Below are 17,134 nucleotides of genomic sequence, written 5' to 3'. Positions count from 1 at the left end.
CTTGTAGGACTCCCGACCCGTGTCATATTGAGGGAATAAAACATATTATTAAATGAAAGAAAACACCCCGAATAAAGTAGAGCCATGTCGTGACTTCGTGGACACATGAACCGGAAACAAAAAGAGAAAACAAATAAGTACGCATCACATCATTGCGAACCAAAAAAAGAACAGGAGTACAGAGTCTGGTCTTCTCCAGACAAGACCAGCAGCCTGGGTAGAAAAAAAGGCCATATTCCAAGAAGAAAGAAGCATAAATACCGTGAGAAAGCTCCAAATGAGACAAAGATATCCAGAAAGATCATTAGAGTTCGAAAGAAAAAAAATCGTAAGCCAGAGGCTGTGAGGGTCAGTTCCAAGGAAGATCCATCTCCTCGACGCGCGTGCATGTCAGATACGGTAGTCCAATCGGGGTATTCTCACGAGGACCAGCAGGGCCAGTGCCTGGTTGATTCGCGGGGCCTTTCAGCTCCAACTCGAGGAAGTTGCGCATCAAGGGTTTGACGATTTCCCGTGCTAGACGCTTCATCTCGTCCATCTTGCGCTCGAAGCGTTTCAGGGTGTCGCGCGAGTAAATGGAATCAGCGGACGGTGTGGGGTGCAGTTTGAGGAAGCGCTTGAGCTCATCGTGGGGTAGATATGCTTGGGAGGAGGATGACCCTATTAATTTGTAGATGCGCGCAGACGGGTCTTGGGGTGTGGTTGGTCTTGAGGCGCTGGTCGGGTGCGATGCTGATGGGGCGGGCTGGGAGGGGCCGTCGCTTGGGCCGGAGTTCTTGAGGATGGGTGCTGGCGGGGGAGTGGTGCTTTCTATTAGCCATTGGCGGAATAGAGACACGGCGAGCCAGTCCAGGTATGCGTTTGAGGGGCCGACGCGTTCACCGCGGGAAGTGGTAAGGGACAGGCGCAGGAGCTTGGATTCAACGCGAGCCTTGAGGTCTTCGAGATCTTCTACTTTATCTTCGATCAGGTCTAGTAATGAATCTGGAAGAGGTGCGTAGGAGCCGTTTCGTAGACTTGGTAGTGCGGCGGGCCACTGGCCGACAACGTGGATCAGGGCCTCAGAGAAGATTACCCGACTGCGGGCGAGGTATCCCAGCTTCAGGTAGCTGGGTGGGTATTTGGAGATTTGTTTGAATAGACGAGATCCAAACCCGAGTAGATGGTGATCCACGCGAGGCCCGGTCACCGGAAGGGCATCGTACATATCCGCCAATGCGAGGAGGGATTTGCATTCTGTATACGCAGAGGCAATGTTGACACTGTTGATAATGGGCGGATGGTTGTAAAATAGCCGTAGTAAATTGTCATAGTCACGTATCAAGGGATCGACGGCGTGGTCCCCTTCCGTCTGTGGCAGATGGGTTACCGATTGCATTCCTGTAAGGTTCGCCATGGATCGAAAGAAGCCCGCCTGAGCATTCGACGGCTTGGTCATCGTTGGAGGATATGCGGCTTGGTCACCACTGGACATGTGAGCATATGTCGGTTGCTATTCCCACACGCGAAATTAGCTATTGTGCATATGGAATGGATTATGCGACGCGCCGGCGCAAAGCCTACATACCTTTTGCACTAGGATGACCTCTTCATCCTCGGCGCGATTTTCCCAGTCAAGTTCATACCGCCAGCGCCTCTTCTCCCCCGACCGTGTGGAGAAGCCGTTATCAGATGGCACCAGCGTTGACCCGCTGGATAGATCATCGTCCTCGCTCACTCGGGACAGCGTACCCTCCGCCTTGGGTAAACTCAAGGCTGTCTGTCGCGACCAGTCCTCATTTGTGCTCGCTTCAAAGAAGCCCGAGCATTGTGCCAAGATCAATCGGTGGAGAAGATAACGCTTCTCCTGCGATCCAACGCGAATCACAACCTCGGTGTCCCCCGTGTACGTGAAGATGGGAAAATCGTTCGAGGAGGAATGCGAGGAGCCACCGTGGTGCGAACGACCGGAACGGTGTCGTCTGCCCGAATGTGAAGGAGGCGACACCAGAGTGGCAGTGTTTTGCGTCGCAGTGCGATCGACGATCTGAGCCTGGGAGACCATTTTGCGCCAGGGGGATTTGTTGACATATGCGAACCGATACGGTGATCACCACCTGTCAGCGCCAGAGGGTGCCGTCATCCGAGACTGTAGTAGATGGCCTTAGATACCTCGTTACTGAAGATGAAAAAAAAAAGAAAATCAAACACAGAAAAAGAAAAAAGACAGAAGACCCCGAGAAGAGAAAGAGGCGAGAAAGATAAAGAGAGTACTTGTGTTTCCCCGCCAAAACAGTCGGAGTATAGCCGCGAACAAGCAAGAGTAACAATCGGATTCTAGAGTCATACAAGAACATAAAAGGGGTCCAAGACGGCAAATCCCCCCGTTTCTATCAAAATCCAGTTACGTTGCCCTCAACTCAGCCAGGAACGGGAAACCGCAAGCAGCTGAATTCGCGAAGTGGCAAAGAGCTGGCTGCGGCCAATTACGAACTGGACAGCCTTCCTCTTTGCAGTCATTTGGCGATGAAAACATAAATCGCTCGTTCGCTTGAGCTTCACGCAAAAAGAACTATAAAACTGTTCTCCTACTCGGGGACCTCGGATCTTTTACTGTTCTTTACGCCCCTCCACTTTCTCTCCTTTTGGCCCGTCTCTGCTTCGCCTCTGCTTCTGATTTTTTTTTTCGACTTTCGGCTTCTTCTGACTCGGGATTCCGAATCGCATACCTGTTTCCATTCCATCAGGTGGACTCGGGAGTATACGGCCTGCACGCTATAGGCTATTGTTATTGCGACGCTCTCCTCCACTCCCTCGACGCCCACCCCCGCGCTCCTCAAAAAATCTGGCCCTGGACACGTCTTCCCGGGACAGCTTCTATAGCTGTCCCGATCTGTCATCGCTGCAGATAACATCGGTGCCTGCAGATTTTGACGACGTCAGAACCGATCCATCTCGTTCCCCCTCGCCCTCCTTCGATCAGCCTGCCCCGCACAAGAAGCGCTCCAAAACCAAATCAGTCTCGCGAAAAGCGCGTGGTGTCATCGGTAAAGTGCGAGCACTCCAGCGCATCGCTGCCGCCAAGATGGCGTATCCGTCCATCAAGATCGACACCAGCGTCTCGACTAAGCGCGGACTGCCCGAGAACGACGATGCGGGCTTGGATGTACTTGGTGCGGATCAGGACAACCCTAAACTGGAGGCTGGAAACACGGAAGATGTCCCGCCGTTCCTGTGCCAAACTGTCTCGGGTGAGTGAGGGGGTGCATAAAGCCTGTCGGGGAAGACACCCTGCACGTGGAATGTGACTGACCGCTTCCTTATGCAGAGATCCATGACAAGTTCGAGGATTTGGAATGGTTGCAGCGCATACGTCTGGCCGAAGGTCTGGCGGCCAATAATGATCCTTCGCATCAGTGGGCCTTAGAGACAGATCCAAAGGTTAAAGAGCGAAATCGGTATTGTAACGTCCAGGCCTGGGCAAATTGCCGAATTCATCTGCGCGTCGCCGATGGCGAGTGTGATTTCATCAATGCGTCTCCAATCATTCTCGAGGACTCGGTCACACGGGAAAGAAGAAAATACATAGCGACCCAGGTAGGTTCCAAGCTTGCGCGTTCGTGGTGATTATATGGTTTGCTTACCATAAGCAGGGACCCAAACTTGGACATCTCGCGGACTTTTGGCACATGGTCTTTCATGAGAGCCAGGAAGTCGGTGTTATCGTAATGCTTACCCAAACTTTCGAAGCTGGCCGGGAAAAGTGCGCTCAATACTTCCCATTGGACACGGAGCAGGCCTCGATGGTACTGTCGACGGATGAATCGGACGTCTTCTTTGATGAGAATGAGCAAACAGAGCCTGGTGTTTTGGGCCGGGTTACCTTGCTGGAGTCGACATTCGATGCTAGATCCCGTTCTGAAATCCGCAAACTCGAGGTGGCCATCGGTTCGGAGTCAAAGATCGTCTGGCATTTCCTTTTCGCTGGGTGGGCCGATTACTCCAAGCCCGAGGGGAGTGATCGCCAAGCCCTCCTCGATTTGATCAAGCTGTCAGCCTCCAAATGCAACTCGGATAATCCGCGAATTGTGCATTGCAGCGCAGGCGTTGGTCGGACAGGAACTTTCATTGCGCTTGACCATTTGTTATGCGAGCTTCAGTCAGGCCAGTTGTTGGACGTGGACGACCCGATGGTGGATCCCGTTTACGAGACTGTCAACCAGATGCGTGAGCAACGCATGATGATGGTCTACAACGAGATGCAAATGCAATTCATCTACGAAGTGCTCCGAGAACAAACTGATCGGAAGCTGGGCAAGGTTCCAGAGTGGAACATGGGCTCACCTAATGGCAGTGAGGAACGTTCTGCTAAAGTCGCCAAGCTGAATGATCGAAGCCATTACTTGCCAAGCTCCAAGCCGGAGTTGGAAGCTGTCCCAGATCGTGTCCATACCCCGACCAGAAGTCGGTCCGGTACGCCGGATGTTTCTGATAATGAATGACGTCCCTTCGGTCTTCTTGACCTTTTCATCCCATCCATGATCACGAACCTTGGACTTGTGGTTTATGTTTATGTTGCATCCCGTCATGGCATCCGGTGTTTACTTGATTTTGTTCCTACGATTGTCGATTCGTTTTGAATCCTTGTTCCAACCCCCTGCTATATATTTCTTATTTTTCTGTTGAAATACCCCCGTTTGTTGCTTTGGTTATTCGCTTCGTTGGATGTAGTTATATTGCTTATTGACTTGTCAGTCTCGCTCTAGAGTTACTGTATATTAGCCAATTGGTGATATTGTTTTCTTTGCGGGCTGATTTGAGAGATTCTACGTGCACTTAGTACCAATTGCTACCATAGGTTGTTTGACTGAGCTTACAGTTTCCTGTCTTCGTATTCAACTTCGTTATTAGAATTTATATAGATATGTAGGACCTCCCATATCTTCAAACTAAACCCACACATACACTGTACAACCCTAAAAACGAACGAGAGATCGCGCTCTTCGCCTATCAACTGGAAGAAAAGATGCGCTTGCCCCCAAAAAAAACACCACCCACCAGGCATATTATAGCAACATAATAAAACCAATAGAGAAAGAGCCCCGCATTGCTGAGCACATTTGAAATTGATATCATACCGACATGAAACCGAGACATGAAATCCATCATCATAAGAGTAGGAACAACACGCAAATTGAAAGCGTTAACATGGCTTTTTGTGCTTTTCAAAGCGTCCAAAACACACGCTTTGCTCCAGTCAGAAGCACTGCTAATCATTGCGCTTGGCCCCAGCAGGGAGTACAGCCGATTGGCCATTGGCAGGACCAGACTCGTGATAGCTGGGAGGAGCAATCTCGTGCTCGGGACCCTGCGCTTCTTCTGTGTCCCAATTATCAACTGCATTCTCGTCCCAGTTATCGACCTCCTCCTCGAGGGTCATGACACCGGACTCCTGGGGACCCATTGTTTCCGAGTCACGAGCTGAGCCTCCGGTGACGCCACCAAGCTCGACATCCTGGGTGCCATCTTCCATCAGGCCATACCGACTTTGTCGGCGACGTTCCATCATGCGCCGGTGATACCAGCCGCAAAGGCCGACAGCGCCTACACTGCCGACAACATTGGCAACTATGTCGAAGATATCAAAGTCTCGACCGTTTGGAAGGGAGCCTTGTACGATCTCAGAGCCGACACCCAGTCCCAAGGTGCACACCACGAGGGTCACGTGGAGTGTGCGACGACGTGTAGTATCCAGGACCCAGTAAAAGGTTACTGTGAGTAGGAAGAATGTGAGGAGATGGAGGAATTTGTCATTTGGTTGGAGCTTAGCCGGTATCGTTGAAGACTCGCTGTGTGGGAGAAGACCGATGTACCCGGCTAAGAAAAGCAGGACGATGAAAGCACCTGGGCGATCATTAGTTCGAGGACCGCCGAAATCAGAATGTAAAGCTCACCTGCGAAGGGATAACGGACGCGCATGGCGGTCGGGGAAGAGAGAAAATTGAGAAATCGCTTTGGAACTCTTTTTGTGTGGGTGATGTGCAGCGGTCGTCAGAAGAGCTGTCAGTTGTGGAGGAGTTCGGCCCCAGCTGCTGCCTTGTGCGTCATATGCGGAGCAATGGAGGTGTTGACCACAACATTCAATGTGGAAGCTGGACCAAGCCAGATGAATACACCGTCAATTGTGACGATGAGCTGAATCAGGACAATAGACTGAAACAATCAATATGTGAACAATACCGATTGATCGCAAGACGAATAGTAACATGAAACCGTCAGATCTGCCAACCGACTCCGCCTTCATGCCCTGTACTTCATCCCCGTCCAGAGAAACTTCCTATGAAGCTCCCCCGGACCTTCTTCATCAAACCTCTCCGCCACGCTATCATTTTTTGCCTTTTTGACATCGTCAGTCAATTTTGTGGGCGGTGCTTTCTATCTCTATGCCTTTTGTCCTTTCTCCGACCCCCGTGTCGCGTCCGATCGGCCCGTAATCCTAATCGCGGAGAATCGAGTCTCGCCCGCCCCAAAACCGGGGTTTTGGATCGAGCATGTCGCTCGGCCACAACGCCTGGCCTCCGGGCAACATTCGGCCACCAGACGATCTTCAGGACTCCCCCCGTCCGGTCAATGGCTTAGTTAAGACTTTATCAGGCTCTCGGACGCCTCAAATACGCGGTTCTGTTGGCGCCGAAGGGCGGAACCCGAGCTTAGTGTCGGAAGCCGATATCATGCCCGAAGAAGATCCGCGCATTGCTCAATTCCGGGAAATGTATCGCCGTAGTGAGGCGAAAATAAGTGCTTTGTTCTCGGGACGCTATTCGGACGATAACCCCACGGTGGCTGGCGACACTGTCGAACCGTCCGAAGCTCAACCCGAACGCGTCGACGATGCGCCACCGCCTTCCGCTGCCCCGCGCAAGTCTACCCGAAAGCTCGACGATGATGATTACGATGATTACGACGAAGACGACGATGAGGAAGTGGATGATCTCGCCGAATCGCCTTTGAGAACTAAGTCCACCGCCGCGTCACAGGAGCTTAGTGGTGCCGCGCCATTAGCCCCTCGCCCCGGTACCTCAGCATCAATCAGTGCAGATGGGATCAAAGAGCCTAAGAAGGAAACAATGGAAGATCTTCGAAAGCAACTCGAGGAAGATAAGAAGGCGACGGAGGAAGCTGCTCGCAGGAGCTTTCACACACTTTTCTATACACTTGAGAATGACCGGGATGCCATGCTTGATCAGCAGCGCTTGGAAGAATCAGAAAGACAGGTCGAGGCGGAGATATCCGGCCAGGCTAATATGGGCGGCGCTACTGCCCCAGGGGCCGCCAATGGCTACAGCTCTTTGAGTAATACGAACTTGGGCGCTTCTAGTTTGACGCTCAAGAACCTCATCGCGCGGATTGACAAGAAGCGCGATCGGGTACAGGCATCGGATGCTGAGCTGCGAAGCTTACTAAGTGAGGTCCGTAAGAACCGCAGCAAGTGGGCGAATGAAGACAAGGTGGGCCAGGAGGAGCTTTATGAAGCTGCGGAAAAGGTGCTCAGTGAGCTCAAGGCCATGACGGAACATTCTACTGCTTTTTTGACTCGTGTCAACAAACGCGATGCCCCCGACTATCATACGAGTAAGATGCCTTTTTCCCCTCCACATTAAACCATGCCATCCACTAACTTCCTACTAGTCATCAAGCACCCCATGGACCTTGGATCAATGACCAAAAAGCTGAAGGGCTTGCAGTATAGATCCAAACAAGACTTTGTCGATGATCTTACTCTCATTTGGGCGAATTGCTTGAAATATAATACCAACACCGAACATCCCCTACGGAAGCACGCGCTTTATATGCGTAAGGAAACCGAAAAGCTTGTCCCTCTCATCCCGGAAATCATCATCAGGGACCGTGCGGAAGTTGAGGCCGAAGAACGTCGACTCCAGCTTGCCGACAATGATGGCGCCGAGGAGAGTGACGATGAGCCCATCATGTCCTCGCGAGGCAGAAAGGCGCCTGGCAAAAAGACATCCAAAAAAGGCACTGCGCCTGCCCGCAATACTCCCAGCGGCTCTGAAGGCCCCCCTAGAGCTCCCAGCACTCAACCTCCTGCCGCAGTCCGTTCCGATTCAGATGCTCCCGGCGAAGCAAGTCAGAATGGATTCTCCACACCACCTCCTAGATCTCACACGCCGTTTGACCCTGCTGGTCCGGGTGCGATAGGTGCAGCGAGCCAGGATGATGCGATGGATATTGACGGGCCAAGTAGCTCGACCACCGCGCTGAGTGCCATATCACTTCCCAACGGTGTAGAACCGGAAGACCCTGAATTTAAAGTGTGGAAGCAAGTGACAAAGAAAGATCGAGCGCGTGTTGCCGCAGAGCGACATCGTCTGCTCCGTGGAGATAAGGTCAATTCCGAGGAACCCGCTCTCCTCAGAACCAAAGCCGGTATGCGTCGGTGGCTTCGACACCAGAAACAAGCCACCGTCGAAGCAGATAAGTCTCTCGGTGCAGATTCTCAAGCCATGGAACCCGAGGCCGCAGGCGAGTCCCTTGCGGAAGGTATCGAGGTGGAAGAGGCGCAGATGCTACCCTACTATTACGATGTAATGTCTGGTGTTCCCGATCTCCCTGAGCGATTACTCTGGAAAGAAGACGCCCAAGGAAATGTTGTTGATGCATCTGAGGAATTCCTGAGAATGCTTCCAAAGGGTCGCTTCGTCCAACCGGATAGCAAATTGACTCGCAAGATGAACTCAAACATGCGCCAAGTACAAGAGACCCGCAAGATCTGCTCGAAAATCGGAATCGTCAAGCAAATGCAGCTTCAATCTCAGGTAAGCCAGTTCAACACTACTTTTTTTACACCAAGATTCCCACTAATTCTGCTCTAGATGTACCAAAATCAGTTTCAGAAATACCAACCCGAGCCATTTCTTGAGCAAGATATTGAGCCCCATGTCATGAATGATAATGGCCCCGTGATTGCTCCTTGGACCTGTAGAGCAGCATTGCAACGCTCAGTTGCCAAGGTTTTCTACCATACCGGCTTCGAAGAATATCAACCGTCTGCTCTTGAGGCTGTTACAGACATAGCCGCCGACTTTTTCCAGAAACTGGGGTCTACATTCAAGTCTTATATGGAAACACCGAAGGTTTCTACCACCGAGTCACATGAATCTACAACACCACCCAACGAATGGAAATCCGCGTATACTCAGTCTGAAATTGTTTTACACACCTTATCGACTGTCGGGATCCACATAGATGAGCTAGAGTCATATATCAAGGACGATGTGGATCGTCTAGGGACCAAGCTCACGACTGCCCATGATCGTCTCAAGTCACTTCTGACAGAACTCCTTCGACCTGCTCTAGAAGGTGGCGAAGACGGCTCAAATGCGTTTGCCGATGGCAGTGAACAGTTTGTCGGTGGCGATTTCGCCGAGGACATTGACGAAGACTTCTTTGGTTTCAAGGAACTGGGCTTGGATCGGGAGTTTGGCCTCTCCACACTGAGTGTGCCCTTGCATCTACTCCAAAACCGGATGTTCAACGCGGCCAACCCGCAAAGTGCCAATGTTTCACAGACCGTCACTCTATTCGCTCCTCCGCCTCCATATGCACGCATCTCAACAGACAACGTTTCTCGCCAGATTGGACTCCTGCAGTCCTTCTTCAAGGGCAAGCTTGATGCGAACCGGGATGAGCCTCTTGTGGAAGACCTTGAGCTCCCCCCCCAAACAGCGTCCAATGGCGACCAAACCCCGTCTTCCAGCATCCGGCAAAATCCCTCAGACTGGTCTTCTCTCGAGCATTATTTCCAGCCCGCAGAAACGAGCTGCTCCGCCAGGCGCGTCGAAGACTGGCGGTATAGAACCGAGTAAGAAGAAAATCAAGAAAAACAGTGGTGCATCCCTTGAAATGCCTAATTTCAACCCTGATGGTGATGGCGACCAAACCACCGGTGATGCGACATCCAATGCCAATTTGAAATCCGAAGAAACCGCTCTCGCTGATGGCGCCGGCGAATCCCTGACTAACGGGGCATAAAATGGAGGTGGCCCCTTAGGCCAGTCCATTAGTGACCACGCCCACGACCGCTGATGTTTTCAACCTTTTTTTTTTCTGTTTGCTCTCATAATTTCTACATACCCACATGGGTCTCACTTTTGCTTTTCCCCTTCCACATCCATGATCCCATCTCTCAAGCCACAACCAGACAGACTTTGCGTCTTCTTGCCACGATACACCATCGATGCAAAGAGAGCCGGCAGCAGGCGCCATCTGGTTATCTGAAACAGTATGCCTTGACCCTCAAGCCAATACATCTTCCAGGCCCTGTATTCTATTGGATTCCTCTTCTTTTCTTTTCTTTTCTCTTCTTTTTCTTTTCCTATCTTCTAACAAGCACCGGACAGTCCTACCTCTCACACTCCTTGTACCATACTGTCCCTTGATGGGACTGTTTATCAGCAGAATACCTGTTCCAATCCATAACATACCCATTGACATTCGATTGTATCTTAAATCCCAGATATCAAATTGAGCAACATTTCACTACGCAATTCCACCGGCCTCTATAAACAACCCAATCTCCCACCCAGCTGACCATTCCCAGATCCAAAGATCGAAAACACCACAATGAATTAGTGAAAAAGAACCCCAAATATCAACAAATAACCATCACCTACTCCCTCCTCCAACCCTCCAAATCAAACCCCCCCATCCCTCAACTCCCCATAATCCCCCTTCCAAATAAACGTCTCCCCCTTAATCGCATCCACCGACGCCCCCTCCTTCCCCAAAACCTCAATATAACACGGATTCGCCTCATACCCCTCCTCATACCCACAAATCCTCTCAAAGTGCTCCCTCGCCAGAATCTGGCACGCAACCCCGTCCACCGCATGCTCCGGCGGTCCCCACACAAGCGCCGGGTAGGGGCCGTTCATCTTGACGCTGTATCCGACCACGCGCGCGGGATGCATGGGCGGTGCTTTGGGGACTTGCATGATGGAAGCGAGGGTTGGGGGGTCCATTAGGGTTCCGTAGAAGAAGAAGTAGCCGGGGAGGAAGGCGTCGTGGGTGGGTGGGTTTGGGGGGATTTGGTGGGGACTGGTTTCTGGGAGGAGGTTGCGAGTTGTTTCGGATGGAGGGCCGGGTTTTAGGCGTGTTGGGTTGGGGGATTCGGTGTTGGGAGTTGGGGTTTGGTTCATTGTGGTCGGCGGTGGGAGTCAGTTTAACGTGGTTGTGAGAGGGAGGGCTCTGAGGGCTTACATTGGGAACTATTCGTGGTAGGGGTCTGGTGAGTAGGGGTCTGGTGAGTAGGAGAGAAATGCTGGAGCTCGATCTGATCGAGGGTGGACGAGATGGTCGAGGTGATGATGGATGGATTACGTCGATTCAGCTATACTCCGCGGCCCACTGTCTACATGAATATGATCTACTCGAAGTATTTGATAAAAATCATTTTTTTCCATTGTTAACTAACCATATGTCAAAGAAACATAGAGCACCTGCATCGAAAGCTAGAGATCAGCCTATGGTATGCAATCGGCCAAGTCGTTCCCAGAAACGACAGCCATTCGCAGTACCCGGGCCCAGATCAAACAAGCCGTGACGATGAAAAAGTAGAAACCGATATCATCTGCAAGCAAAAAGAACCATGTCTCATTCGAAACTGCAAGACCAGTCTGGAGTATGTGCAACCGTCCAGTTGTTGAAGCAGACTGCAGCTACTGCAGCTCTACCATTGTGGTCAAGCCATCTTGAAAAGCAGAGACGAAAAAAGAAGCAACGCTAGAGAGGATTGCTTCGAAAAACATAAATCACCGTAAGGTGATAAGAAAAGCCATGTACCAATAGAGAAAACCGAGTCGGAGAACAATCCCTTTGAGGGAAACCGTGGTGGAGTGAACAAAATGAATTATTTGCCCGCATCCATAGAAACATTGAAGTTGATTTAGACATACCACATTCCCAAAGCCAATCTGTTAGAAGTGCCTTCAATAGGAAGCAATCTCTTAGCTCGGGGCTCCTTGGGCTTAGGGTTTGTCATCTTCACTTCTGGACCGCTCTGGGGACCAGAAGTAATAGGCACATCCTCATGGTGACGAGCACGAACAGAAATTAAGTGGGCGTAGTAGATTGCAGGGTGAACAGAAACAGATGTGGTTGAACGGATGTACTGGTAACAATGATCGTTGATCATGCCCTCAAGGTCGTTGGGCTTGAGGCCAATTTCATCCAGCAAGACATGATAATGGACCGGACGAGGGGTTCCCTGTAGGGCGATGTGGGTGTAGAGCAGGAAATCCCAATCATGTGGACTAGTCACGTCGCGATCAATGAGAGTGCCTGGCAGGGGACCGCCATTAGAGTCGGAGGTGGCGCGGTTCTTGGGGTCGGGGAATGCTCGAAGGTGATGGCGCTTGTTGGCAACCACAACGCACATCTTACCACTCCAGACCGGCTGACCACATGCATGAGCAATGGCGAAGCGAATGGATGGGACCTCCTCAGATAGGATCCTCTGGTATTCGGAAGCAGAGACACCGTCACGGAAATAGTAAACATATTCGGGGGCTTTGCCATTTCCAACGGTTGCTTTCCATTCGGCGACCATAGGGCGAAGAATGAATTCCACAACTTTATCGCGAATGATTTCGATCCGATCGCCATTGGTCTCGCATCCACCCATGTAGCGAGTTGCAGTTGAGTTCGCCGAGACTGACATGGCTGCCAGTGACGGGGTCCACACACCCATCATCGGATGAGTGACATCTGCACCAATAATCATGGATCCTGGACGCAGACCTGAGCTCTTCGACTTGGGAACAGCTCGGGCAGTGACTCCGCCGAGCTTCGCATTGACCTTCATGAGAACATTTGCGTGGTATTGGGGCCTATTAGAGATGCAGTGTGCGGATTGAAGTACCTGCGATGGGGTACCGTATCGGCAGTCGGAAGATTTCTTGATGCGAAGATACACCCAGGAATCCTTGTCAGGAACGATGAATACCATAAGCTGGGGCTCTTGTTTGTTATGAGTTGCGATGGCATCGTACAGTTTCTTGACACTGGTGCCAACATCCTCGCTCAATGCCTTCACCACGGGCCGGGCCGTGACCTCACCACCCATGGCTTTGTATATCTTCACGAATTGATCAACCCACATGAGCGTCTGGTCATGGTTAATTGATTTGCGATGGCCAGCAAAGAATCCGACACCCCATGCCTGAAGGGCCTTTTCGTTGGGCTTGTAGAACTTCTTACCGCGGAGATCCCAACTTCCCGAGTGCCGGGGGTTGTGCTTGGTGTTGCCGCCAAACTGAATTTCGGGGCTCGGAAGGAGGCGGGCTTTGGTCTTGATCATTTGTTCACTGATGTTCAAGCCATAAAGCTTCAGGATAGGATCATTCTTGTGCTGCAGAAGTTCCTTCGCCTGGCGTGCATTGGCCAAACGCTTCGGGGGTCTGGTTGCGCACCACTGAATCATCTGTGCCGCCTGCATATCAGTAAGTTTGTAACGGTATCTCTGAAGACCCTTGATGACCAGAAACTCGGCAGGGTAGTGAACATCTTGCTTTTGCATCTCGACCAGAACCATGTTAGGATATTCAAGACGGATATTGTATCGTTTCATAAAGTACTCTTCGAGGTTCATCCGAGTTGAAACCCCAGTAGCCTTGTCGTGGTAATCGATAAAGAATTCCTTGGGCCTTGCATGAATGAGTCCTTTGATGATGAAACTCTTCATCTTGAACGGACAGCCCTCGTAGTTTGGTGCCACTCGAAGACCTTGAATTTTCTTGCTCACTTGAGCAAACCACTTTGATTCCTTGACGCCTCCAAATTTATCGCGTGTAGACTGGAGGTTCCTCACAAGTGTAGATTTATCGTTCCATCCGTTCACATTCATCATGTAGCCCATAAGGCTGATACGAGAAAAGAAGACGCAGTGGGCGACATCAACATTGAGGATCAGACCTCGCTAAAAGGAAGAAGAAAAGGATCAGTCTTTGGATATCAGTTTTCAATCGAATGGCTGTCAGCTTACAGGAGTCGGTTTAATGGCTTGATAAATGCCTCGGTAAACGGAAGCACCCATGTTAGCAAGCGGTTGGTAAAACTCCTGCTTTAACTCCTCGTCATCTCCAAGCTTGTCAAAAAAGAAGGCTCGCTTGATCGCAGCAAACTGTTTGGTCGGCCATTCACGGAGCAAATGGTCAAGGAAGCCTGTCATGATCAGTATGAAAACCAGAGGAATCAACGAGGGAAGGGGCGTGTACTTACTGAGAGATTCAATGACAAGTTCATCCAGCTCATGACGGCTTTGCAGCCAAGCATTGATCACGGAAAGATTGATTCTTCTCTTCAGGATGACGGACATCCGGAAAGTTGGGTTTCTCTTAAACTCCTCAACGGTGGCAAGAGTCCTGATGTCTCGAGTTAAGTCACTCTTGATATCAATAGCTTCATTCCAGTCATCGAATTTTCTGAGAGACCTACGATAACACGTATTAGAAGAGATTTGGAAGCAATCGGGATGATATGTTTCTTACCAGCAGATTCGTCCGCCATCCCAGATACCATCAGGGAGGTGTGCCTTTCGGGTTTCACTGTTCCAGCACTTTCTAAGGACACGTCGATCGGTTTCGTTTTGATCGCCATGAAGAACATTGATCTGTAAATTCGTAAGTAAAGATAAATGAGACAGATCATAGGCTAGGGGTGGAAATAAATTCTCACCTCGTACTGGTAGACAGCCTTATCCGGGAAAGAAGTGATAGGGTACGCATTCATCATGACCTCGATTTCTTTGCCAGCAGTATTGTAGCCGACACGACGCTGGATCTGAGTCTCTTCCTGGGTACCCTGGAAAAGTAATTAGTACAACTCATTACCCACTGGCGCAGAGCTTCTTTGCTCGAATACTCACAGAAGACGCCCTAACTTTGAATCGATGCCAGGGAATGTCGATGTTCTTACAACCATCCCAGGCAACGGTAACATAATCCTGGTGCTTGATAATCTTGTCTTTGTCGAGTCTGTGTTGCTCGAAGACAGCCACCTTCACGCCTTCTCTCGCGAGGCGTTCGTAGTTGACTTTTTCTTCTTCTGTCCAGTGGGGTGGGAGCTCTGGGGGGGTCTCAACTCGACGGATAGGGGAGTCACTGCTGCTAGAGCCAGTGCTGCTCGGCTTTTCCTTCTCACCAGTCTCCGGGTCATAACGTGCTCGGCGCATCCAAGCGGTACTTTCTGCTTCCTTTTTGCGCCTCGCATCTTCCTCCAATTGAGCTTTGTGCTCCCGCAATTCGCGGACTTGGCGGGGATCGAGAGGCTTTGCTGGGGGTGCATTACGTAGAGGAAGCTCAACGGTGAGGTTGGGCCGACGAGAAGATGAAGAAGAGTGAGGGGGCTTCGAAGGTGTCTTAGAACCAGTAGTCGAAGTAGGCTTTGAAGAGCCAGTCGATCGATGGCCAGAGCGAGCCTTGGGCTCATCCTCCTCGTTGGCCAATGGTCTCACTGGCTTTGGAGGTGCCATGATGACGAAAAAGCCCTAATGAGAACTTGCTGTTAGTAATGGGTTGAGATATTGTTTTCTTCCCGTTCTGGTATGTGTGGGAGCCTTGATGAGTAGGTAATGATAAATAAAGACACTGAGAACAATGTAAAGTCAGAGTTGCTAAGGTGTGACGGTCATCTGCGATAGTTTGAAAAGTGGATATGGAAGGTAGGAATCGCATAGGAGTCGGGAATATACAGATCCAGCTAGGCATAGATGGCGACTTACTTACCTCAGTCACAAGTCCGATCCCAGTGAGAGTTAGCAGAGAGGAAGGGTCGTACGGAGTATGGAAGGCCTCGGCGTATAGGAAGAAGTAGCTTGCACTTTAGCAAATGCGAAGTGCGAGAATGTGAAGAATAAAGCCAGAGACCAGAGATTAGAACTCGGGCTTTAAGAAAGTGGGCGACGAAGAGGAGAAAGGAGACGAAGAAGAGAAGAGGGAAAAGAAGCTCTTATACCTGCGGCAGGTGCTAAATCGTTTCTGAGGAAGGCGCGGCGCTGATACCAAACATCTCCATCACCACATATGCCTCGATCAATGCTAAGTGCGAGGGAGGTGCGGCCGAAGTGCGACCTAAGTGACGTGAAGCTACATCCGTTTGTATGGGCGGCTCAGGCTAATTGTAGGTACCCCCTGGCTCACTTCGGTCGGAGTTAGCCTTTACGATATTACTATCGCTAGTATTGAATGTGCCTATATGAGTTGCTTGTACGAGTTGCTTATTTTATGGGATTTAAGGTGGGATGCTTACTCTATTTAGTATGATGCTTTACGTCTGCGACAAAAGTGCGGTGATATGAAGCTACATCCGTTTGTATGGGCGGCTTAGGCTAATTGTAGGTACCCCCTGGTCACTTAGGTCGGAGTTAACCTTGACGATATTACTATCGCTAGTATTAAGTGTGCCTATATGAGTTACTTATATAAGTTGCTTAAATTTATGGGATTTAAGGTGGGATACTTACTCTATTTAGCATGGTGCTTTATGTCTGCGATAAAAGTGCGACTGAAGTGCGACCTATATGACGTGAAGCTACATCCGTTTGTATGGGCGGCTTAGGCTAATTGTAGGTACCACCTGGCTTACTTAGGTCGGAGTTAACCTTGATGATATTACCATCGCTAGTATTAAGTGTGCCTATATGAGTTACTTATATAAGTTGCTTAAATTTATGGGATTTAAGGTGGGATACTTACTCTATTTAGCATGGTGCTTTATGTCTGCGATAAAAGTGCGACTGAAGTGCGACCTATATGACGTGAAGCTACATCCGTTTGTATGGGCGGCTTAGGCTAATTGTAGGTACCACCTGGCTTACTTAGGTCGGAGTTAACCTTGATGATATTACCATCGCTAGTATTGAATGTGCCTGTATGAATTGCTTGTATGAGTTGCTAAGTTCATGGGATTTAAGGTAGGATGCTTGCTCTATTTAGCATAGGGGTAATTTGGCTGAAAAGCTCGTACTTGGCTAGCTTGTAAGAAGGCCTAAAGGCTACATACATAGGTAAGAGACACCCTCCTATGGCGATCTGTAGGGGGCCCTTTCTGCCGAAAAGACCCCTGATATAGGGTAGAG

The 17,134-nt window shown here is 50.3% G+C and overlaps 6 protein-coding genes across 6 annotated transcripts; 2 read left to right on the top strand and 4 right to left on the bottom strand.

Moving 5' to 3' along the window:
- Window positions 1-349: 349 nt before the first annotated feature.
- On the bottom strand, window positions 350-2,044 carry N7457_000256 (BTB/POZ domain-containing protein; the record flags this gene model as incomplete). The annotated part of the gene is made up of 2 exons (XM_057171324.1): window positions 350-1,492; window positions 1,568-2,044. The coding sequence occupies 2 exons, from the start codon at window positions 2,042-2,044 to the stop codon at window positions 350-352; spliced, it is 1,620 nt and encodes a 539-aa protein (XP_057035227.1).
- Window positions 2,045-2,908: 864 nt separating this feature from the next.
- On the top strand, window positions 2,909-4,481 carry ptpB (tyrosine protein phosphatase PTP1; the record flags this gene model as incomplete). Its single annotated transcript, XM_057171323.1, has 3 exons — window positions 2,909-3,230; window positions 3,308-3,576; window positions 3,633-4,481. Coding segments are annotated over 3 exons (1,440 nt in total), but the record flags the coding sequence as incomplete, so codon positions are not given.
- A 767-nt stretch (window positions 4,482-5,248) lies between these two features.
- N7457_000254 (uncharacterized protein) lies at window positions 5,249-5,958 on the bottom strand (the record flags this gene model as incomplete). The annotated part of the gene is made up of 2 exons (XM_057171322.1): window positions 5,249-5,883; window positions 5,934-5,958. The coding sequence occupies 2 exons, from the start codon at window positions 5,956-5,958 to the stop codon at window positions 5,249-5,251; spliced, it is 660 nt and encodes a 219-aa protein (XP_057035225.1).
- A 572-nt stretch (window positions 5,959-6,530) lies between these two features.
- Window positions 6,531-10,032, top strand: N7457_000253 (SAGA histone acetyltransferase complex subunit SPT7; the record flags this gene model as incomplete). Its single annotated transcript, XM_057171321.1, has 4 exons — window positions 6,531-7,611; window positions 7,669-8,816; window positions 8,874-9,850; window positions 9,888-10,032. The coding sequence occupies 4 exons, from the start codon at window positions 6,531-6,533 to the stop codon at window positions 10,030-10,032; spliced, it is 3,351 nt and encodes a 1,116-aa protein (XP_057035224.1).
- A 662-nt stretch (window positions 10,033-10,694) lies between these two features.
- N7457_000252 (gamma-glutamylcyclotransferase family protein) lies at window positions 10,695-11,198 on the bottom strand (the record flags this gene model as incomplete). Its single annotated transcript, XM_057171320.1, has 1 exon — window positions 10,695-11,198. One exon carries the CDS (start codon window positions 11,196-11,198, stop codon window positions 10,695-10,697), a length of 504 nt encoding a protein of 167 aa, XP_057035223.1.
- A 746-nt stretch (window positions 11,199-11,944) lies between these two features.
- On the bottom strand, window positions 11,945-15,529 carry N7457_000251 (putative eukaryotic translation initiation factor eIF-2C4; the record flags this gene model as incomplete). Its single annotated transcript, XM_057171319.1, has 6 exons — window positions 11,945-13,975; window positions 14,042-14,220; window positions 14,278-14,489; window positions 14,547-14,668; window positions 14,734-14,859; window positions 14,924-15,529. 6 exons carry the CDS (start codon window positions 15,527-15,529, stop codon window positions 11,945-11,947), a joined length of 3,276 nt encoding a protein of 1,091 aa, XP_057035222.1.
- Window positions 15,530-17,134: the final 1,605 nt, after the last annotated feature.

Source organism: Penicillium paradoxum (assembly GCF_028828445.1).
Source record: "Penicillium paradoxum strain IBT 22861 chromosome Unknown utg000002l_segment0_segment0, whole genome shotgun sequence".
In the NCBI taxonomy this organism is placed as follows: domain Eukaryota; kingdom Fungi; phylum Ascomycota; class Eurotiomycetes; order Eurotiales; family Aspergillaceae; genus Penicillium; species Penicillium paradoxum.
This window is presented reverse-complemented; position numbering and strand designations above follow the sequence as displayed.